This window comes from Polypterus senegalus, chromosome 2 (genome assembly GCF_016835505.1).
Source record: "Polypterus senegalus isolate Bchr_013 chromosome 2, ASM1683550v1, whole genome shotgun sequence".
NCBI classification, from domain to species: domain Eukaryota; kingdom Metazoa; phylum Chordata; class Cladistia; order Polypteriformes; family Polypteridae; genus Polypterus; species Polypterus senegalus.
Window position 1 is genome coordinate 64,583,409 of NC_053155.1, and position 24,549 is coordinate 64,607,957.

General features: G+C 38.9%; 2 protein-coding genes across 3 annotated transcripts in view; one reads left to right on the plus strand and one right to left on the minus strand.

Annotated features, from left to right (window-relative positions):
- LOC120522983 (beta-galactoside alpha-2,6-sialyltransferase 2-like) overlaps positions 1 to 16,533 on the plus strand; it is a 181,234-nt gene extending 164,701 nt beyond the window's left edge. For both annotated transcript variants that reach the window (XM_039743855.1, XM_039743856.1), the window contains one exon: positions 15,203 to 16,533. In XM_039743855.1, the coding sequence (XP_039599789.1) occupies positions 15,203 to 15,450 (248 nt within the window). In that variant the 3' untranslated portion in view covers positions 15,451 to 16,533. The remainder of the gene's footprint in view (positions 1 to 15,202) is intronic.
- Positions 5,666 to 24,549, minus strand: part of LOC120522984 (pinopsin-like) — a 182,729-nt gene continuing 163,845 nt past the window's right edge. Inside the window, exon 4 of the mRNA XM_039743858.1 lies at positions 5,666 to 5,955. Within this exon, the coding sequence (XP_039599792.1) occupies positions 5,725 to 5,955 (231 nt within the window). The 3' untranslated portion in view covers positions 5,666 to 5,724. The remainder of the gene's footprint in view (positions 5,956 to 24,549) is intronic.

Sequence of the window (24,549 nt, forward strand, 5' to 3'; positions counted from 1 at the left end):
GACCTTTACTTACTTGCCGTAATCAAAGCAATAAAACCCTAATTTGCCTACCTGTGGAATAAGAAGGAATAATATAAATTCTGAAAACTATTGTAAAGAATAACAATTTCCTAGAAATGGTAATTTAGGCACAACAATAACAGTAATAAAAGGATTAATGACTATTTTATTTAATGGACCATCCAATAGCCCACTACTCCAATTAGCACAAAATAAAACATACAAGTTTATAAATACGTTTAGTGAACAATTATACAATTTCGTTTATTGTGATGTATAATATAACATTTTTTTCTTCTTTGCATATACGCCTTTGCCGTATGCGCATTTTTCCATGTGCGCATTTATCCACATGCGGTTTTTCACGTGTGTGCATTTTTCCGTGTGCGGTTATTTCCTGTGCGCTTATTTGATTGCGCTTTTTTCTGTATGGATATTTCCTGGGCTCTTTTTTTCTGTGCGCTTCTTTCCGGTCACCGTAGTTAGGATACTGGATGGATGGAAGATTTTATAGGAGAAATTTGGTGCTGACCAGTGTTTTATAAAGAACTGGTTCAAATGAGAGCAGGGAGTCAAAAAGCATTCATGTGATTGTCTTTTGAAAGACTTTTTATAGGATTCTTACAATAATTTAAATGAATCTACATGAAATGTTCACACCATTTGAGAGTCTTTTGCAATTTTACACACTGTGGGTAATCAGGTTACCAACAATTATCACACTCTTTGTTTTGTGAGAAGTATGCCATGCCCCACATGTTTTTAGACACTAATAATTAAGTACTGCCTAGAATTAATCTAAACAGAATATGTAGCAATGGACCCGGCCTGTTTTAATCAACCTTGTTGGCATAGCCTTGCGTCACAAATCATAGGACTAAAACTAAAAGCTCACCAGGGTCTAGACTGACTAATAAAAAATGTGTGTGCAATGGAGTCTGTACCGCAATAAACTACTGTGAAGAAAGCCCCCTGAAGTGCCCATCAGGCTGGAATAGTGGTCTAGTTCCATGCTGACCTAATGAACACTTGTGCACTAAATGTGATTGGAGTGACTGTTGCACTTATCTATCACAGCTAAGCATATCTCCCATGGTTTGTACCAAGAACAGGATCCTATCCAGTGGACTGTCACATTTAGTTACTAACTGTACAGATTCTTTGTGCAGGAAACTTAAAATGGCTTGTTAAGCAGACATTAATTGATACGAGTTTGTGTTACGATTTTTTGGTCAGACAAAAATAGTTTCATGCATAGGGGCCTACTCGCCAATCAATGTATTGTAGCAGAAGCATGATTTTTATTTTAAAGAAAGCTATTAACATATTCAGAGGAAAACAAAGCAAAGGGGAAGCATTCGGAGGTCAGTTTAAGAAGTATTTTTTTTTTACATTCACTCGGATGGAAGCAAAACAGTAAGCTTATTTGTCTGTGTTATTAAAACAGACGGAACTACCAACATAGCTACAGTATGTTGGGTTGTACATTTACTCTTAATGTTATCTTACAGAACTGAAAAAATATATCATTTGTATTGTTAGTTTAGATGCACTTTTGTTAAGCGATTGAACAACAGTCTTTCCATCTGTCTTCAAACCAGCTTATTCAATTTACATCACAGGGGGGCAGTGGCTACCCTAGCCATATAGGGTGCTAGGAGGTAACCATCACAGGGCGTAGTTACATGTAAACATGAGCAAAGAGTCACCCGTTAAATTAACCTGCATACGTTTGGGATGTGGAAGAAAACATGGAGACGGGAGGTGCATAGTGTACATGAACAGTACCCAGGACCTGGGATTTGAAGCCAGGACTTTGGGGCTCAGTGATGCCCCTGAAGATTATCATTTTATTTGCTGGAGCTCAGTCAGTGGTTTTTCATTTTTGCTACCTAAAGTGTGCACATTTTGAAGTGCAGGTACAAACAAGGATATTTACATATATATATGTACATATATGTACATACATATATGTCTATTCGTTTATATTTGGACATTTTTGCTATTTATCCTTTTCCTGTGACCCCCAACCTGAAGTTAAGAACGTTCAGTAATGGATGGATGGATGGATGGATTATTTGTACCTTGACATCTTGATAGATTCTCAGAACACGTCAGAGTTTACACTCCCAGCATGCAATTTATGTCAGTTTTACTTTTGCAGCTACATACTACAGGTAAAAATCCATTAAAACTCCCAGAGACCTAAAAAATATGTCGTTATAACGAAAATTTCATTGTAAAGAGATTCTGTCTGTTACTATAGTGCTTTCTTTAACTTTGCGCCAAGGTGTTTGCAATCATTCCAATAGCTTCTTTTGTGTTAATTTTAATCTCCTCCTGCCTACAAGTTATGCTGACGAGAGTTCCTTGCGATAATACACTTTTCTGAAGCGCAATTGCAGCGTCTGTGGAAGATTGTTTGTCCGGGGCAGGGCAAAAATAGTCTCATAGCGCTGCAGTGAAGTGACACAGATGCAAATCATAAAAGATTGGGGTCGCACTATAAGTCCCTGTCTTGCACACCAAAACAGGAGGCTGAGTCTCAGTACTTTAGGAAAACCAGCTTTATTCAGCTTGAAACAGGAACGGCACACTTATTTATTGTCGCGTGATCTGCCACTCTTCTATACACAGACACAGCAGTCAGGCTGCATCACCCATCGATATCTTTTCTGTTTACTTTGGCAGAGAGACGCAGCATAGCTGAGAGATGCAGAATATCTTTGAGCCAGCTGTTGCCACAGCAACAGATAAACAGTCTTCCATAGATGCAGAGATCAAACTTCGCGACACTCTTCGGCGTGTCGTCTAGTTAGGGGAGGTCCCAAGAGAGTTTACAAACCTCACATTTTCTTGAATGAGTGTCGCATTAATAGGAATGTTTCTTGAACGAGCATCTCTGAACTACATAAAAACTGCTTTTTCAACGTCTTCAAATGCAGCAGTTCACATACGTTTGCAACCCGAGATTTTTTTCCTTTTTTTGCTCTGTCTTTCAAGAAAGTTGACAGCGTTGATGCCGAAATTCCGAATTCACTGGCAACGTCTTTTTTTTTTTTTGCCGCAATCGAGAGCTGCAAAAATGTAAAGTTTTTTTTCTAATATGAACTGTTATCGTTTTGTCGTGTCTGCCGTTTCTATAGGAGGGTGACAATGAATTAAATTCCAATGGATGTTTTTTAAATGTTGACGAGCAATAAGCAAAAGGTGTCACTGAAAACCGCAGGAAACAAAAAGAGCAAACAACAAAAACAAAACGATGAAAGTTCGAAGAAAGAAAAAAAATTACAGTGTTTCTGTTTGGGGGTCATTGTGCACAATTGAGCTGCGGCCACAGAACTAACTGCTCTGTGGATTATTCATTCAAGTATTTCAAGGTCACTTTGTTATAATGAAAGTATCTGCTGAATGTACCGTATTGGCTCGAATACAACGCAACCTTTTTTGACTAAATATTTCCCGTTCAAAAGTGGACTTGCGTAAAATTCAAAGACTAGGCAATTCAATGTAACAACTCTTCTTATTAGTACGCCAGTGCCTCCGACCGACCTGCATGTTGGTCACACGAGTCACGTTCGGTATAGTTCGGATCGGTCAGAGTACACGAGACTGCACGAGAGTTTCTAGTTCCGGTGGAATCACTGGTTTTGAGCATTTCGATTCCGGCGAGCGTCCGCCGTATGCCAGCAAGTGGCTATTGTGTCTATGATTCACAGGTAAGTGTAGTCCACGTCTCTCGCAACAGTTATAGTAGTAATTTGCATGTTTGCTTTAGCGGCGGGTTCTTTGTTGCCCATAAAAAATGAGTGCAAGTTTTAATAGTAGTGTTGAGAAAAAAGGCTCATCAAAGAGACAAATAAATAAAGGTACCAGGAGAACCTATGATATGAATTTTAAGATTATGGTTGCAAACAAGGCAGAGAGAATGAACAACATGAGAGCTTCAAGGAAATAACGGAGTTCCAGAAGTAAACATCCATCTCTGGAGAAAAGATTTAACGAAATATATGAATGCAGATTCCTCAAGAAAATCTTTTAGTGGACCCAAAATAGGAAGGTTTAAAGAAGTTAGTAATAGAAAAGCGAAATGAAGGATTCCCAATATCCCGTCAAGTTCTAAACTTTAAAGCGTTAGAAGAGGCTGCTAATTTAAACATCCCTAAAACAGACTTTAAAGCAAGTATGGGTTGGTGTAAAAGAATGATGAAACGGAACGGTTTATCACTACGACGGCGGAATTCTTTGAATTCTTTTATGAAAAATGAATGGATCGCGTTAAATTCTGATTTTTTTTTCTAAAATCTTCATGAAAAAATTGGGGGTCGCGTTAAATTCGGACTGATACGGTACTTTGAAGTAACGAGATTTCTATAGACTCGCGTCATATGGGGAAACTGTCGGGACCATAAAAATATTTTGTTGTAATGAAAATTTCATTGTAAAGATATTCGTTATAACAGAATTTTACCTGTATACAGTATATGTAAGCTTGCAAGTCCATCTCAGGTGCAAATTAGGGTAACTAAGGAATAGAATAGTGATTAGTGATGGTGACCAATAGTGATTGGTGTTTTTTGTCTGTTACATCTCAGTCATCCAGAAATGTATCAGAAAGAGAAAATTTTAAATAGACTTTTGGGAAAGTCAGCAGTGTCTGCAATTCACAGCGATCTAAAAGAAAAAAACTACATATTAGCCTTGTAAACAGAATGGAAGTATGTCTTATAATTCAATAGGAGTTAAGCTACACTGTATTTGACAAACTATAACTGTTACCTGTACTCAAATACAGTACATACGCTTAGCTGCAGTGATTAATTGCAATCCCTCCTTGGTTTTCTGTTTGTAATATTGCTGTTGCTCAGATATTTTGCATGTCATAGTAATTATCTGGAGAATACATACTTGGCTTAACAAAATACTACTGTATGTATATCACATTGTTATGCACAAACAGGAATATAAAAGACACATGTATTCAGAGATTAATACACCGTTTTCTGACACTGAAGTCCTTAATTTTTTCATAAAGAAACTCGCTGTAATTTCACCAAACTTATAAATCAAAAGTCCTAAGCCGTTGAATGTGATGGTCAGAGCTGCACAATCTTACCATGCGACCTAGCATATTGAGCACATGAAGTGACAAATCAGAATTCTACAATGGTGCAGCTTTAGACTCTTTTAGACTGCTTTGAAGGCATGTCATATGTATCAAGGGGCAACTCTTCTGAGTTACTTTATAACTTTTATATTAACTATTGCATATGTTTTAATATATAATAAAGGGTGATTACACTATATTTAATATTTTATAAGCTTGATGACTTTGTTTTGCATATATTATATAAATATACTTTGACATACACAAAAACAAATAAATTAACAATTACTATTTATGTAGCACTTTTCACAGTAAACTCCAGCCCAAAGTGCTTTACAAGTACATCATAGCACAATATTTTTACAAAAATGCATGTTCATCCACTTATGGCTGCAATATCAGGTGAGGTAAACTTAGTAAAATTATGGCTCAGGTTTGTATTGTTGCTTTTATGTTTGAAATTGGCTCTGTTTTGCATGTTTACTATTTCACATGCTTGTCTGTGATTCGAACCAATTCTTATCTCCTAGACCCTATTTTTAATGCCACACAGGTGTACAATGCAGCACAACTCATAAAGGAAAGCTACCGTGTGGAATTCCTAGCACTACTTAATTTCACTCAAGAGAACACGTTGTCTGAAGAGGCTTCAGTTGTTCGTTGTCCTGCTCTGCAGAAGAACTTCCTTGATCATCCACAGCAACAGAGTCGAGCACGGTGCAGGCCACTGTGTTGTTGTACACTCGGCGATTCAGTTGAAGAGCAGTACTTTTTGACTTAACTGTAGATGTTCCATCTATAGGTTCCCCAGCACTGCAGTGGAGAAGTTTCAGGAAGCATCTGTAAAACTAAGGAAATGATAAAAGATGTAACAATAATAATTAACTGAAACTCTCCCACATTTGACCAGCAGGTGATGCAGCTTAAGATAATACAAATTATTAAAAGTGTATTGTATATAAATTAAATGTCTAGCAATTCATTCATTTTCTGAGTTCACTTATTTTAATACAGGTTTGTCAGAATATATGATAGCAGCATCATTTCACCTCCTTAATCACTACCTGCACCTCCTTCTGCATTAGGTGCCTTCTCTTCTTCCTCTGTGCCTTAACATAGCACAAAATTGTACTGCACTTAACACCAGTCCTCTCATGCATTTATGTGCCCACCAGGTTTTTCATGCATCAGCGGAGTCTTGATGCCAGCTCAACAGTCTCTGCTGCCTTCCACTTCCTCTCTGTCTTGATCTCAATGCCATCTTAGGGGACTTTAGGGTCACAGGAATCTCTATACTGCAGTAGCTCCTTTGCATGGCTCACTTTGAAGTTATCACACACACCGCTGATGGGGAGTTTAAGCTTGTTATTTTTACGGTACAGGATGATTTTACTCTGGCTTCGAATTGGCCCCCGCCACTCCTGCAGGTATCCACTGATTCTTCTTCCAGAAGCCTTGACCTTGTATATTGGCACTTAATAGACCAAGAAGCGAGAATATTCAGGGCAAAATGCCATACTGACATATCCAGGCTTTTAACTTGCCTGGAATACCAGATTTATAAACAGCACCTAACCAGGTTGCTAAATCAAGGTTTATTACTTTAATGGAAGTGGAGTTTCTTAGGTTATTTTTAACTAAAAGACAGACCTCTAAGTGCAGCAGCCTAATGGGACACATTATCGCTCAGACACAAAGCATTTCAAAATGCATTACTTTACACCTTTCATCCCACGTCCCAAAGACATGTGTGTTAGGTTAGCTGATGGCTCTAAATTGTCCTGGTGTGCACAAGTTGGCATTGTGATGAGCATGGGCTAGCTCTCTGTCCTCTAGTCCCTACCTTGAGTGTGATGCTGCTGGAATAAACTCCAGACCCTCTACAACCCTGAACTGAATTAAGCAGGTTTGAAGATGGATGAATCAGCCTCTTGTGTGATGCCAGGAGGGGCTACTATGAAACATAACATAGCATTCTGGAACATAGAGTCGTGGACAAACGTTTTGAGAATGACACAAGTATTTGTTTTCACAAAGTTTGCTGCTTCAGTGTTTTTAAGATATTTTTGTCAGATGTTTCTGTGGTATACTGAAGTATAATTTACAAGCATTTGATAAGTTTCATAAGGCTTTTATTGACAACTACATTAAGTTTATGCAAAGAGTCAATATTTGGTATCAATATCTCAGTACTCAAATGTGGCAATTGGTGCCACGGCCCACCTGCCAAGTTATTTGCCTGCCTATGGTAAAGTCATCCCTGATGGAGGATCGTAGGAATCGTGGTAAAGAGGGGTCCTTTCATCGGATTGGCTGGCCCAGCACTGTTTTAGCCATGGAATGGCCAAATGGGGGAGGCAGCTTGATGGATGAGGTCTCCAGGACTCTAAAAATATCCATATCTTATTATGTGATATCATCTGCTTTTAAATTCTGCTCCGTACTTCAAAAATTTTTTATTTTTATGCTGTATTAAGGATTTGTTCTGTTCTGTGTATTGTATCGTATTGACCACCATCTTTTGACACCCACTGCACGCCCAACCTACCTGGAAAGGCGTCTCTCTGAACTGCCTTTCCCAAGGTTTCTTCCATTTTTCCCTACAAGGTTTTTTTGGGAGTTTTTCCTTGTCTTCTCAGAGAGTCAAGGCTGGGGGGCTGTCAAGAGGCATGGCCTGTTAAAGCCCATTGCGGCACTTCCTGTGTGATTATGGGCTATACAAAAATAAACTGTATTGTATTGTATTGTGTTTGCAGTGTTGGCCCTTCTTTTTTAAGATCTCAGAAATTCACCCTGACATACTGTCAATGAACTTCTGGGCCAAATCCTGACTGATGGCAGCCCATTGTTGCATAATCAATGCTTGGAGTTTACAAAACATGAAGCCACTGTTATCAGGGCACCAGTGCATCACTGATCTGCTCAAGCACACACTCAACACAGGACCAATTAACCTGAACAGTTAATATTGTAATTATTATTATTATTTAATACTAGCAGGGGCACCCAGCTCTACCTGGGGTTAAGGCAGCAACTAAATTATAGAATAAAACAGCCTACGTTGTTTTCCTGTACAAATGACCAATGTGTACAAAATTTGGGAGAGATGGGTTCAATGGTATGGATTAGCATACCAAACACATCCCAGCATTCCTTGGAGGTACAGGCTAAATTATGGAACAAAATATAGCCTAGGTTCAATGATGTGGATTTGCACACCTGACAAATACACACAAACACACACATACATACTTAGGGGCTTATATATTAATCAAATCCAGGGTTGCAGATGCCTGGGCCCTAACAGAAATGGGTGGAAAGAATGACACCACTCTGGACTGGGTACAAATCCATCACAGTATCTGCTCAAGCTCACCGTCACACAGGGCCAGTTAACCCGAGCAGTACAGTAAAACACTTCAAACAGGCTTTAGAGTATTTAACAGTAAAAGCCATCAAGTAACTGAATTAGATTTAAAGGTTGGTTATAAAATGAGAAGAACGCTAGATCTTAAAACAAGTTTGTTTGTCTGTGAATTCAATGTAGGTATTCAGTATATTTTTTGCCATTTTGTTCTTGATTATTTTAAGATTAGTGCAAAACTGAACAAAGATTACAGTATCTATTATACAGTATATAATGTGTTTAATGGTGAACATCATCCCAAATTCCTTTTCATTATATAGTGTATGGCAGCTATGACAGTGTTTCTCAATGTACACTCGTTAGTACATCTGGCTTTCTGTCTAAGCTTTTCCTAGGGGGTCACAACTTGCACATACTCTCTATTCGTACCTCCTCACCTGCTGCAGCCATAACACTGTCATTGATTGGCAGTCATCTAAGCAGAAACAGCAAGGATTTCTAATAATGTGAGTACTTCTAATGAATTGAGTCTACAGTAAAGAATGTCATCTTTCATTTGAGGGATTGTTGTCACATGTATTTTTCTAATAAAAATAAAGCTTATCACATTTTGGGAAACATCACACTATTACAGGTTAAGAGTGAAAAACACAATACCTGTATATATAACATAAATCTAGTAGTATAAAACTTTTAATTTGCTGCAAAATTCCCAAGAACCGCATCAATCCCATGATCAAGTGGCGTCATCAGACTGTTAACTTTGTTCGTGGGCAAATATTTTTTCCAGTAATTGTGTTTGTGGCACAGTGGTTAGCATTGCCTCGCAGCTCCAGGAGACTTCATTTTTAATTTCAAGCTGGTAATTGCCTGTCATTGTCTGTGTGGTGTTGGCATGTTCTCCCCATTTCTGTGTTAGTTTCTTTACCAGGTGCTTTACTTTTGTCTCCCACATCCCAAAGAATTGTGTGGTGACTATAAAATGGCCTGGTGTGAGTACGAGTGTCGGTGTTTGCATGAATGTTTCCTACATTGGACTTGTACACTATCCAAGAATGGTCCTTGCCTTTTAAAGGGTGCTTCCAGAACAGACTTTGACAGTCAAGCTGACCCTTTTTGGTTATTAATGGTTTCCACTCTTTACTATTGAGGACACCAAACGAAGCTTGGCCTGTACTTGCCTTTTAAAACTCAAATGTGCTGCCACCTCAATAGCTACTAAAAGCACAACATTGCCATCAGTTCCTTGCTAAGGCATTGTCAAATGGTCTTATCATGGCTCTCGTCTATAGCCTTAATTCAGTCATTTTAAATTAGCCTTTGGCTTATAAAATGGTAAATGTAAACTTTTCTGTAATTAATGCTTTATAGTTTTATTTTGAGACTATATCTTATCCTTTTGGATTTTGTTTAAGGGAAAAATAAACAACTAAGAGGTCAGAGTCTTAAAAAGTCAATTCAAAAGAAGTCTTTTCCATTGGAAGTAGTAATCAAGTACTAGTGAAGAATGTGGCTGGAACGAAAACCTGTAGCCCTCCAGAATCTGATTTTAACAGCCCTGTTTTAGAGATTTCTTTCAGGAAATTGTATAGCTATATATATATATATATATATATATATATATATATATATATATATACTGTCAGGGATGCCAGGGGCAACGACCCGGCCGGGATGCCTTGAGGGACCGGAGGAGGGTCTACATGCACACTGGATCATATGGGGCCCGCCATCCTGGTTGCTTTGGGGGCCATGGGCACAGAGCTTTGTAGCTCCACCCTGTAGGGGCCCGTGGTCGCCACCAGGGGGCCGTTCCCATGCCTTGGGAGCCCTGGACCTCAGCACTTCCACCACACCAAGAAGTGCTGGGGGGAAGAAGAGCAGGGACACCCAGCGTGCTTCCGGGGATGCAGCCGGCACTTCCGCCTCACAGGGGCGTGTCAGCGGGTGATTGCTGGAGCCCACCTGGAGCACATCCGGGTGATAATAAAAGGTGCCGCCCCCCTTCATTAAGTGCGAGAGTCGAGAGTGGAGTGGACTGAGCTGAAGAGGAGAGAAGGAGGCGGTCTGAAGAAGGCATTGTGTGGCCAGGACTTTTGGGGACTTTGGGGGTTTGTGGTGCACTTTTGTGACTTTATTGTAAATAAACGTGATTGTGGGTGAGATGAACGTATCCGCCTGTCTGTGTCTGGGCCAGCTTCCAAAATATATATATGTGTATATATATATATATATATATATATTGTGACAGATAGGGGGCGCTGTTGTCCCCTTGACCCCTCAGATCAGACACCTGATAAAAGTCCCAATAATTAATTTATTATAATAATAAAGTGCACAAAGCACCTCCACCTCCACTATATACAATAACAATAATCAAATCCTCCACACCTCCTAGCAGCTCAGTCACCCTTCCTCCCAACTCGGCTCTCTGCTGGGATTTCCCAGAGTCCTTTTATATTTCTTAACCCGGAAGTGCTTCTCAGCCCCCAGTCCATGTGATTCCCCAGCACTTCCGGGTCAGGTGAAAACTCTTCTTTTTTTGTTCAGCCCAGAAGTACTTTGTGACTTGGAAGTACTTCCGGGCTATACGGAAAATGCATGTCTCTGTTCCTCCCTGCAGCGTCCCGTAGTGGCCCCCACAGTATCTAGCAGGGCTGTGAAGGAAAACTCCAAGGTCCATGATGCCCTGCTGGAATTCGGGGCATCTCCACATTGCTGGGAGGGCTCCATCTGGCTGTTTGAGGGTATTGGCCAGGATAAACTACCGGCCATACTCCACAATTTATATAATTAATTGTTCTTTGGAAATTGTTTTCAAGTATCTGGGCTTCATAATCAGAAATTGTAAAACTATTACTATTAGTTGGTTTGCATTATGTTTGCAATTTGGTCTTGATGTTTATTTTCTTAAGAGTTTAGTATTTTGTGTTTTTTTGAGGATTTCAATTTTCTGATTTGGTTTTCTTGTATTGATATTTACAAGTCAGTCATTTAAATAAATTGATCATAATTCTATGCCTAGTATCATTTGGTGTTATATTCTTTGAAGTGGACCTACTTTGGATTTGATGTACAGTGCATCTAGAAAGTATTCACAGCGCATCACTTTTTCCACATTTTGTTATGTTACAGCCTTATTCCAAAATTGATTAAATTCATTTTTTTCCTCAGAATTCTACACACAACATCCCATAATGACAATGTGAAAAAAGTTTACTTGAGGTTTTTGCAAATTTATTAAAAATAAAAAAACTGAGAAAGCACATGTATATAAGTATTCACAGCCTTTGCCATGAAGCTCAAAATTGAGCTCAGGTGCACCCTGTTTCCCCTGATCATCCTTGAGATGTTTCTGCAGCTTAATTGGAGTCTACCTGTGCTAAATTCAGTTGATTGGACATGATTTGGAAAGTCACACACCTGTCTATATAAGGTCCCACAGTTGACAGTTCATGTCAGAGCACAAACCAAGCATGAAGTCAAAGGAATTGTCTCGAGGCACAAATCTGGGGAAGGTTTCAGAAAAATTTCTGCTGTTTTGAAGGTCCCAATGAGCTCAGTGGCCCCCATCATCCGTAAGTGGAAAGAGTTTGAAACCACCAGGACTCTTCCTAGAGCTGGCTGGCCATCTAAACTGAGCAATCGGGGGAGAAGGGCCTAAGTCAGGGAGGTGACCAAGAACCCGATGTCAGAGCTCCAGAGGTCCTCTGTGGAGAGAGGAGAACCTTCCAGAAGGACAACCATCTCTGCAGCAATCCACCAATCAGGCCTGTATAGTAGAGTGGCCAGATGGAAGCCACTGCTTAGTAAAAGGCACATGGCAGCCCGCCTGGTGTTTGAGGAACTTTCAGACCATGTGAAACAAAATTATCTGGTCTGATGAGACAAAGATTGAACTCTTTGGTGTGAATGCCAGGCGTCACGTTTGGAAGAAACCAGGCACCGCTCATCACCAGGCCAATCCCATCCCTACAGTGAAGCATGATGGTGACAGCATCATGCTGTGGTGATTTTTTTCAGCAGCAGGAACTGGGATACTAGTCAGGGTAAAGGGAAAGATGACTGCAGCAATGTACAGAGACATCCTGGATGAAAACCTGCTCCAGAACGCTCTTGACCTCAGACTGGGGCGACGGTTCATCTTTCAGCAGGACAACAACCCTAAGCACACAGTTAAGATATCAAAAGAATTGGCTTCAGGACAACTCTGTGAATGTCCTTGAGTGGCCCAGCCAGAGCCCAGACTTGAATTCGACTAATCATCTCTGGAGAGATCTTAAAATGGCTGTGCACCAACGCTTCCCATCCAACCTGATGGAGCTTGAGAGGTGCTGCAAAGAGGAATGGGTGAAACTGGCCAAGGATAGGTGTGCCAAGCTTGTGGCATCATATTCAAAAAGACTTGAGGCTGTAATTGCTGACAAAGGTGCATCGACAAAGTATTGAGCAAAGGCTGTGAATACTTATGTACATGTGATTTCTCAGTTTTTTTTATTTTTAATAAATTTGCAAAAACCTAGTAAACTTCTTTCACGTTGTCATTATGGGGTGTTGTGTGTAGAATTCTGAGGAAAAAAATGAATTTAATCCATTATGGAATAAGGCTGTAACATAACAAAATGTGGAAAAAGTGATGTGCTGTGAATTCTTTCCGGATGCACTGTAAATTCACAACCATTACTCTTCTACATTAATAAGCAGTGTTATCTACTTTTCTTTATATGTAGGCAGAAAACAAGTTAATGTGTACTTCTAAAGTCTTTCTAGTGCTGCAGCATTCATTACTTACTTGTGGAATGAAAATGAGAGAGCCAGAAGGCGTTTGCTTAAACTAAAAAGGTTCAACTCCTCCATGTTTTCCACATAACTTGTATTGGCCTGGTTGCCCTTTTTCGACTAATTCTAGTGCCTCTCTATCATTTTGTATAGGCTGGAGGCCAAAAATACACACAATACTCTAAGTGTGACCTCACTAGTGTGTTATTTTAAAGCTTAAATGTAACCCCTGTTGACATGCACTCTACACACCTTGCTATGTAACATAAAATTCTGTTAACCCTCATAATGGCTTCTGAACAGTGGCAGGAATTTTATAGGTAAGAGTCCATTAGAACATATAAGTCCTTCTCATAAGTCACAAATTGTATTATTATTATTGATATTTTATACTAGCGGGTCACCCAATGCTACCTAAATCACAGAATAAACAGCCTGTGGTGTTCCCCTGCACAACTAAATTTGGAGCAGATAGGTGCAACAGTGTAGATTTGCATATCTGACAAACACCCACAAATACACATTGAGCTTTATTTAGTTTTAGTGCCACACCATTCTGTATGAGTGTTCTTGGTCCCGTTGTTTCTAGCAGCAGGTCACTTGCTTGGCATGTGATGTAATTGCTTTGATCGTATAAAAGATGGTGACGTCCATACTCCTGTATCATAGCTTTTAGATAAACAAATACTTTTCACAAAGAATGCAATTATATAGTTAGGAAATCTGCTGTTTTGGTTTTGTTTATTGCTTATTTTTACCCTTTGCACCGACAGTAGATCCTTTCCTGTTTTGTGACAATTACTTTGCTGAACTCTTTTTATTTCTGTTTTTTTTTTTAGTTGCTATCATTTTATTGAATGTATTAAAAGCAAACAACATTCCATACAATTCAAATTTTACTAAATTAAGTTGCAGATCAAACCAACCCCCGCCCATGAGAAAGACAGTTAGGCCAACAACTTTAATAGTAGGAAAAATAAGTAAATAAATAATCCTGCCAGGTTTAAAAAACGTTTTGCACAGGTATCCTCTAAGTGAGAATTAGATTTTTACCAATTTCAAATAATGGTGGGCTAGGATTCTTCCAGTTGAGCAAAATAATTCTGCGTGCCAATAGTTTAGTGAAGACAATCACAGTTTGTTTGTCTTTCTCCACTTTAAGTTCATCTGGAAGAACATCAAACACAGCTGTTAATGGGTTAGGAGCAATTGTGACACCAAGGCTGTCTGAAAGGAATTTAAAGATTTTGGTCCAGAATGATGTTAATTTGGTGCAGGGCGAAAACATGTGACCCAGTGAGGCTGGAGCTTGATTGCAGTGTTCACAGGTTGGATCTTACCCTGGAAACATCATGGACAATTTTAAATGAGACAGTTGTGCCCGATAAAAGATTTTAAGTTGAATAATTGTATGCTATGCGCAAGTGGAGCTTGTGTGAATTCTGTACATGGCTGCCATCCACTCCTTTTCTGAAGTGTGCTTAACTCCTTTTAAACAATTACTCTGCTGGTGTGTGATTATTTTCATCAACTTTGACTGACACATTTCCATCTCAGGTCACAGTATGATTATTCCCTTGTTACATTAATCTTGTTCACTAGAAGTGATTGCATGGAATACAAAAATGGAATTAATGTTGAATTTCATGCTCCTAAAATAAATGGTGTTGTGAAAGATCTCATAATCTTCTTTTAACCTCAAGTCAAGCACACATAGCAATGCTAATGAAACACATTGAGTATTAATAAAATCTTTAAATGACAAATTTATAGCTTTCACTGACTGATGTAGGAGAAATATGAAAAAGGATTAAATGATCATAGCCATTCTAGGAATTAATCTTAAAATAAGTTTTTGCAACTTGTTTGAATATGGATCTTAACGTTTTCAGGACGATGTAAAGCAGTTCTTCCATCTCTCAGTAGAGAATTTTTTTTATCTCTTTCAGGAATCCTCGTCATGATGAGTTTGTGCCAAGAAGTTCACGTCTATGAGTACATCCCATCAGTCCGCCAGACAGACCTTTGCCACTACCATGAGAAGTACTACGACGCTGCTTGTACTCTTGGAGCTTATCATCCTCTGCTTTATGAGAAACTGTTAATTCAGAGGATGAACGAAGGGACAGATTCTGATTTACAAAGAAAAGGAAAAGTCACATTGCCTGGTTTCAGTGCCATAAATTGTAACACATAACTTGAGTATTGAAATCATAAAAAAGAGAGAAATAGTGCAATAATCTGACAACTGCTAGTTAAAATGTAACTATACTTGAAACAGCTTTGGACTGGATAGTTTGTACTTTTCCCCGTATCACTGGTGTTGACATTCTGTTTTTGCTGTTTATATATATATATATATATATATATATATATATATATATATATATATATATATATATATATAAGTGAATATTCTCATCAGCAGAATGTAATGCCAAGCCCACTATTCTTTTCTCTTTAAACTAATCTGCTGTAGGAGTTAGAGCTCCACTTGAGTACAGTGAGCAGAACAAAACCCTGCTTCTCATTTCATTAAGCAGATCAAGAAAAAAGACAGCAGGCGTGACAGTCTTTAAATGAAAATCTGTATTGAAAAGACTTTTTTCATGATGTTGAGAATGGATTGGTTTGGATTGGTTTAGCTTTTTTATTGAGTTATTCTTACGGTAAGCCAATTTTTTTTTCAGACTTTTAAGTACATTTTTTTCTTTTCATATTTTTCATTCATGCCTTTAATTCAAACAGTACATGAAAGGCATTTTTAAGAACTTCAGTTTTTGCAGCAAAAAATCTGCAGCTATGTCTGTGTATTTAAAACTTTCTAAGGCAATTGATTCGTCTGCTCAGCTGTATAAATCAATGGATTTTTGTCAATGTCTTAACGCTTATGCTGTATGTGGATGTTTTAATGGCTCAATCACTGACAGTGCATGGACTGCTTGGGTGGGTATTTTGAATGTACTATTACTAATTTGAAATTTACGTGTTTTTTTCATCTTTCCTGTAACCTGAAAGCACTTGACATTGTTTGGTAAAGAGAGGTTAGAGTTTAATCTTTAAATGCTAAAATTGCATTAAAAATGCAGAATAGCAAAAAGGGGAAAATGATAACATATATTATTATCCACAAATTTGACTCATTTTTAGTAGTTTCCTGTTTTAATGTTAACTTCTTTCACGGTTTTTTCTTACCTTCATGATTTTGTACATTTTGTATTAAATATTCTTTGTAGAAATCAAGAATTTTGTACAAACTTTGCAATTATTGCTCATTTCTTTAACTGTAAATAAATTGTAAATATAATAATTATACTTTTCTGGGAAACAAGTGTTTCTTTTATTGTATGGTTATTAACAAAATACAGTTAAAGTATGAATTGAACAATTCAATGTTTAGAAAATGGAAAAAATGACACTTACTGGAATCGCTGTTCAGAATGGTGATGGTGCAACAGAGTGGAAATTATATTGCAAGACTGACCTATACTGTAGGTTGCTTTCTGAGGCAGACATTCCTGAATTCCCTAAATTTGTTTAAGTTTAACTTTTATAGGATTGAGACAACAAATGCTGCAGAATTTGCACCTACTGAATTATTATAGTTCCCTTGCTAGCTATGAACCATCAAGCCATACTAATTTTACGTGGCACTCTTCAGAAAGAATTTTATGATGTTTGCTGATGACATTGTGATCTGTAGCGATAGTAGGGAGCAGGTTGAGGAGACCCTGGAAAGGTGGAGATATGCTCTAGAGAGGATAGGAATGAAGGTCAGTAGGAACAAGACAGAATACATGTGTGTACATGAGAGGGAGGTCAGTGGAATGGTGAGGATGCAGGGAGTAGAGTTGGCGAAGGTGGATGCGTTTAAATACTTGGGATCAACAGTACAGAGTAATGGGGATTGTGGAAGAGAGGTGAAGAAGAGAGTGCAGGCAGGGTGGAATGGGTGGAGAAGAGTGTCAGGAGTAATTTGTGATAGGCAGATATCAGTAAGTGTGAAAGGGAAGGTCTACAGGACAGTAGTGAGACCAGCTATGTTATATGGGTAGGAGACGGTGGCACTGACCAGAAAGCAGGAGACAGAGCTGGAGGTGGCAGAGTTAAAGATGCTAAGATTTGCACTGGGTGTGACGAGGATGGACAGGATTAGAAATGAGGACATTAGAGGGTCAGCTCGTTGGACAGTTGGGAGACAAAGTCAGAGAGGCGAGATTGCGTTGGTTTGGATGTGCAGAGGAGAGATGCTGAGTATATTGGGAGAAGGATACTAAGGATAGAGCTGCCAGGGAAGAGAAAAAGAGGAAGATCTAAGAGAAGGTTTAAGGATGTGGTGAGAGAGGACATGCAGATGATGGGTGTAACAGAACAAGTTACAGAGGACAAAAAGATATGGAAGAAGATGATCCGCTGTGGCAAACCCTAACGGGAGCAGCCGAAAGAAGAAGAAGACTCTTCACAAAGAAGTTTATGAAGTAGTTGCACATGTTGCTAAAAAACAAATGCAATAAAATACTAAGATTGGAGGTGTAAAATAGTGAGATTGGTAAGAAGTGTTACCATCAGTTTTAACAGCGCTTAGAATTAGAATGTTTTAGTGTCTGAGAGAATATACAGTAGGTTACGTAATGCACTTGCAAAGCCTATTACAGAACAATTTGGCAACCTTTGATTACAGCCCCACTGCTCTCTGTTTCCGGCTTTTCACATGGTTTCAGAAACACCCTTGAAAATAAAACAGAAGAATCCAAACTCATTCCAGGCATGGATCACATGTTTGTCCAGGTCTTGGGACTTTTGTCTTCCATTGTGGCTGTTTTTCGCAGTATCTTTGGTGCTGCAGTGTTTTCTTTTCTCCAGGCATTGTTTCGTTCCTCCTTTGCCTCATATATGTAGTCTGTTGTTTTTTTTTCCTTTAATGACGGCTTCACAACTCAGTCTTCATGTCTCTAGAATTCCTTTCTATTTTTGATGGAGCATTCTTTCCTATTGCTGGTAAACATTTAGTTCACTCCAATTCTCCTGAATAGAACTGAATAAGGAGAGCACCCTTACCCAGGTTGGCTTGATGTATACCTAGTGCTGACAAGATAAGCCTCGAACCCCACCCTGAAGTGGATTAAGGGTCAAAACTGGATGAGCAAATAAAATGGGTTAACCATCTACAGTGTGACATTTAATCTATCTCTCTAATGAAAAGATACATGTGTGGCTGTAAAGAAGTAACAAGATCAGGTGCAGTTATGAACAGGGATGTCACAATGCCAGAATTTTTGTATTCGGTAGCAATACTAGTGAAATTTCACAATATTCAAAATCCCATTTAATGGCTTTTTACTTTTTAAAGTACTTCAATTATACAAGTGAACAATGTTGCTCTTCTTTCTGTAACAGAATATAAAATAGATAAATACTAACAGTAAAAACAATTTTAGAATACTGGTATATCTACCTAGTATTCATCCAAGTATCATTTGATTGAGTTAGTAATGGCATTCATAAATGTCATACAATGCAGGGCTCTGTGGATTCATCCAACGTAACAACAAATGGGGAGAAATTATATAATCTGTGGGAGGAGGTTTTAGCATAGGGTTTATAAAGGATGGTATCATCATGATCTACCCGATTTATCTTATATATAGCTATGTACACATTCTGTCTCCAGTAAATGAATTTTTACTTTTAATATTGATTTTAAGAAACATTTGTTCCTGCCGTGACCCTGTGTTAGAATTTAGCAAGTTGGAGAATGACTGACTGACTGGATTATTATATATCTGTACTTGTGATGGTCCAGGTTAGCTACAGCTACTATACTTCCTCGAAACCCAGGGCCATCAGTAGTCATCTCCAAGGTGAACAGGACAATGAGGACATGTAGCCTGCAATGAATAGCATAATGGATGTTTCAGTTTTGAGCAATTCACAACACAGCGAAGCCGAATGTTTTCGCACCGTGATGATATCTCGGATTGCCATCTGGTGGAATCTTCCAGATTTACGTAAAGTATGTTAAGTAAGTAAAAACAGTACACCACTTGCGTAAAAGTAGCGTCTCGCATCACGTCACGTCAAGTATAAACCCGGCCTAATCCTGAAGTGGAAGACTGTACAGAGCGGTTAAACGAGTCTGATTAAAATTTAGATTAAAATTAAGGCGATCACAGAGCTGCTTTTATGTCAGCTCCTCCAGGTAGTCTTGTCCTCCTCCTCAGACAGAAGTGTGTCTCTCTCAGGTCAGAACCCAGGGCAATACACTGTTATTTCCACAGCTTACCAGTTGAAAAGCACTTGTGTAGAGGATAATTATCAAATTGTTGATGATGATGAACAGTTGAGGATTGTATTTATGGAGTTCTAACACAAGTTTTAATGTATGCCCATTAAGAGATGCTTATTGTTTCAATTAAATCAGTCTTTAGCTTTCAACTTGTCTTTTAGGAAGGCATTCAAATTCAGGTTGTACTTGCACAAGTAGTATTTTGTTAAAAGTTCAGGTTTAAGGTCATTGTTTAAGTTTAAACTATGCCTTTATTGTTAATTTTTGAATTCCTTTTTGTTGATTCTACATTAAATTTGTGATTCAGTGTGTATTTAGGTCAAGATTTATTTATTAATTTTAGAATCACATGTTGTAATGTTAGATATGATTAATTGTGATACATTTATGCGATTAATTAGTTCATTTTTTTCAATATGTAATCTTTTGTTTTAACTCATTGCTAGTGTGGCGAGTGGCTGGGGGTGGTACCCAGCCGGGACGCCTGGAAGGATGGGAAGAGGGAGTACGCCTCTTCCGGACCACAAGAGAGCAGCCTCCATTGTTGGTATGGGGGCCACGGGAATGGAGCATGGAAGCTCAACCCTAAAGAGGCCCGTGGTCACCGCCAAGGGGCACCCAGACGCCTGAGAAGCCCTGGACGTCAGCACTTCCGCCGCACCCAGAGGTGCTGGCAGAAGGAATACCAGGGACACCCGGAGTGCTTCCAGGTGTTCGTACGGCACTTCCGCCACACCAGGAAGTGCCAGAGGAAGCTCGTCAGGAGGCACCTGGAGCACATCCAGGTGGAAGGGGCCGCCTCCATCCATTCGTCAGCTGGAGTCGAGTGGAAGTGGATGTAGCTCGGAGGAGAGGAGTGGAGGCGGTGAAGGAAGGCAAGGCTGAGAGAGGCCTGGACTGAGGGTGTGTGGTGCAGGGGCACTAGGTTGTGTGTGTAGATATTGTACATATGGCGATTAAACACATGTTGGTGACTAAACCATCGGTGTCTGCCTGCCTGTGTCCTTGCTTGTCTCCACACTAGTTTGGCCACTTGTATTTTATTTGTGTTTATCATTCCATCTGCGTCTTTTTTTTTTTTTGTTTGAGGCACGGTGGCACAGACCACTGTCGCCTCACAGCTCAGATGACATTTTTGGCCACAACATTCAGCCCAGCATAGTTGTCAGACATTTCACTGGCCTCTGGGACACATAAAAATACCATTGCACTATTATAATCCACTGATCCACTCACTTTCTTCCCTATTGACATTAATGCATTTCTTTTACATCATGGCCACCATGATGTCAAATGTCATGTGCCTAGTTAACTATGCATTATCATGGCAAACGGACACAAAATGTCAGTGCTGATAAAAAAAACTTAAACAAAATTGCAGCACGAATGGAAAAACAAAGTGGCGATACTATAAATAGTAAGATATGTGAAAACAAAAATGGGCAACATTTTAAAAATGAAAGTACAACAATCAGACCACTCTATCTAATGTATTCTGAGAAACATATTTTAACACCTAGGGCTATTTGTGTATTGAAATCGAAGGCTCAAAAAATAAAATTCAATATGCAAAAAGATCTGGAATAGCAAATATGATGCCTGAAAAAGAGATCAACTATGAACCCTCAAGAGCGATTCTGTGTGCTCCAAATTATGAAACAACACTGGGCAGCTTGAGATGAACACTCTATTTAGCCATTTATTTTCCATACTTATTATGAGGCCATTTATGAATTGCTTGCTGCAGGATAGTATCTCTGGAAATAGAAATATCTTTATGTTTTGAAGTTACAGTCTGGCCACAGAACCCAGTGCAACACTTTAAGACAACTGCTGTTCAAAAGGGTTTATCATGTAAATGATGTGACTGGTTACACCTCCGACCTGGCTCTATGGTCAAATACATTATAATGAGATGATTGTATGTCCGGTTTATTAAGTAAAGTCAAAAGTATATTATGTAAACTTAATTTTAAAAAGCTAACCCTCTGCATCATTTATGAAAATGTTCAGGTTTGTGTTAAAATATCTTGCATTTTCATCATTTGAACACTTTCATACATCCAACCATTTGTCTCAAGTTGCTTATTCCCAAAGCTGGGCTATGGAAAGGTGGTGCTTACTCTGACCTCAATGGGCGCAAGACAAAAGCCAACCCTGGATGGGATATTAGCTTATGACAGGACATGCCAACCCTTACCGTAAAATTTAGAGATATCAATGAATGTAATCCACACATGTTTAGGATATGGAAAGAAACTTTAGGACCTGAAGAAAAACACACAAACTTGAGAAGAAGTTACTCTTTATACTGACTCAAGGAATGAAACAGTGTGATTTTCAAATGAAGAAGGTCAAGAAGACAAGACATCTTCAGAAATTTCATATCATGTTGAAAATTACGAAAAGGTCAAACCAATCAGTCATCAAGTCCAATACACTAACCAAGAATCAGAGGTTCTAAATTCAGAATGAAGATATTAAACACACTAAATAATCACACACCAACACTATTTATCCATAAACTTTGATGATCAGGAAATGTATTCGTCAGCCCTTGTATGGTATTTCTGGTGACGTGACACACCACGGACTCCTGGACTATTCTGGGTAGCTTTGCCATGGCCACTTCTGACTTGATTGCTCTAAAATGGCAGCATCCACAATACAAGAAAAATTGTGTTATGTAGTTACGCTAAAATTATTCTTTATTCATGTCACTTTCAAGTGAAAAACCAATGCCAGATTCAAAATTATTGGGCAAAAAACCCAAGAAGAGATGCAAGCATTTCCAAAACCACCTCAGGGGAATACCACAAAAATAATTAAATAAAGACAGACACGGAAACAAACACAGCTGAAACTATAAGTATGAACTGATGAAGTTAGAAATTAAACTCCATTCCCTGGAGCCCAGAGGCAGCAGTGGTGACATACCACTGTGTTTCCTTTCGAACCCTTTATGTACAGTATGCCTATGATTGTATACCAGTAATGGCGCACTGCACGTTACAAATGACTTCAACATTCCTAGTTTTATAATCTTTCTCTGTATGTTTAGCATTCGTTTGCTCAGAGGTTGATGTGCTTGCTGCTTCCTGAACAGCTCTTCTTTTCTCCACCCTAGCGACCCGCTTCTTCTCTCCTTTCGTCGGCATCTTTTCTCGTTAAAACTGATTAAGTCAGTGTTTGTGGTGCAATTACTTAGTACGTTTTCACTTACGCTGGCACTTAAGTCTTCAATCTGCCTCAAGAATGATTTAAGATATGAAGAGGTAGGGGAAGTGACAGCGAAGGTGGTAGGGATGAGAACAGCACTTGTATGGATACACCGCACGGCTGCACTGCAATAACTACAATAACATAAAATAAAAGAAAAAAGGAGAATAACCTTGGTGGTCAATCGCCATCCCGAAAGCGGATAGTAGACGTCACATAGTATATGTAGTATTAAATGGCCAAGGTCCAGCTTACTTATCTGAACTTATCATGACTTACAAACCAGAGTGCACATTAAGATCTCAAGATGCCGGTCTGCTTAGGATTCCAAGGATTAATAAAATAACAGTGGGAGGTCGAGCTTTTAGTTACAGGGCCCCTAAACTGTGGAATGGTCTGCCTGCTACTATAAGAGATGCCCCTTCGGTCTGAGCTTTTAAATCCTGGCTGAAGACTCACTACTTCAGTTTAGCATATCCTGACTAGAGCTGCTGATTATATCCATACTGAGTACAGACTGCATCTCTGTTGTTAGTCATTAGCACTAAAACATAAGTAACATGATAGTTATAATTTGATACTAACCCTCACCTATTCTGTTTCTCTTCTCGGTACTCAAATGTGGCACACGGTGCCACAGCCCACCTGCCAAGTTGTTTTGCCTGCCTAAGGTAAAGTAATCCCTGATGGAGGATTGCAGGAATCGTGAGAAAGAGGGGTCCTTTCATCGGATTGGCTGTGTCAGTTGTGGAATGGCCAAATTGGGGAGGCAGCTTGATGGCTGAGGTCTCCAGGACTCTGTTTCTCCAATATTAGCTTCTTTACACTGGCTGCCTGTCAGTTTTCGAATTGATTTTAAAATCTTGTTGCTAATTTTTAAATCGATTTATCCGAATTGTGTGTTTTACACCAGCCATCCAGAGTGCTTAGATGTTAGATGTTCAGTTGTCTCTTGTTGTCCCTCGTACCAAGTGTAAAACTAAGGGGGTCAGGGCCTTTGCAGCTGCTGCTCCTCGCCTGTGGAACTCTTTACCTCATCACATAAAGGAGTCGTCTACAATTGAACTGTTCAAAACGAGATTAAAAACTCATTTCTATTCACTTGCATTCTGTGACCTTCAGTATTACTGATGGTTTCCTCATTGTGATTATGTAACATTACTTCTATTTATTATTTATTTTATTTGTGTTCATTTATTTGATCTCTATTTATGTTATTCATGTTAATTGTATGTTTCTCTTTAATTCTATTATTGTAAAGCACTTTGGCCACAGCATTCCTATGCTGTTTTAAATGCGCTATATAAATAAAGTTGACATTGACTTTGACATTAAACACATCCTAATCATATTATCTGATATCATCTACTTTTAAATTCTGGTCTGTACTTGTAATATTTTTATTTTTATACTGTACTGAGGTTTACTTCTGTTTTGTTCTGTGTATTGTATTGACCCCCTTCTTTTTGACACCCACTGCATGCTCAACCTACCTGGAAAGGGGTCTCTGTTTAAACTGCCTTTCCCAAGGTTTCTTCCATTCTTCCATTTTTTTTACCTACAAGGGTTTTTTGGGAGTTTTTCCTTGTCTTCTTAGAGTGTCAAGGCTTGGGGGCTGTCAAGAGGCAGGGCCTGTTAAAGCCCACTGTGGCACTTCTTGTGTGATTTTGGGTTATACAAAAATAAATTGTATTGTATTGCATATGTGTACCAAATTTCAGGTGAATAGATCAATCGGTTTTCGAGCTACAGGTAATTTAATATCCTGGACAGACAAACAAATAGCCATGG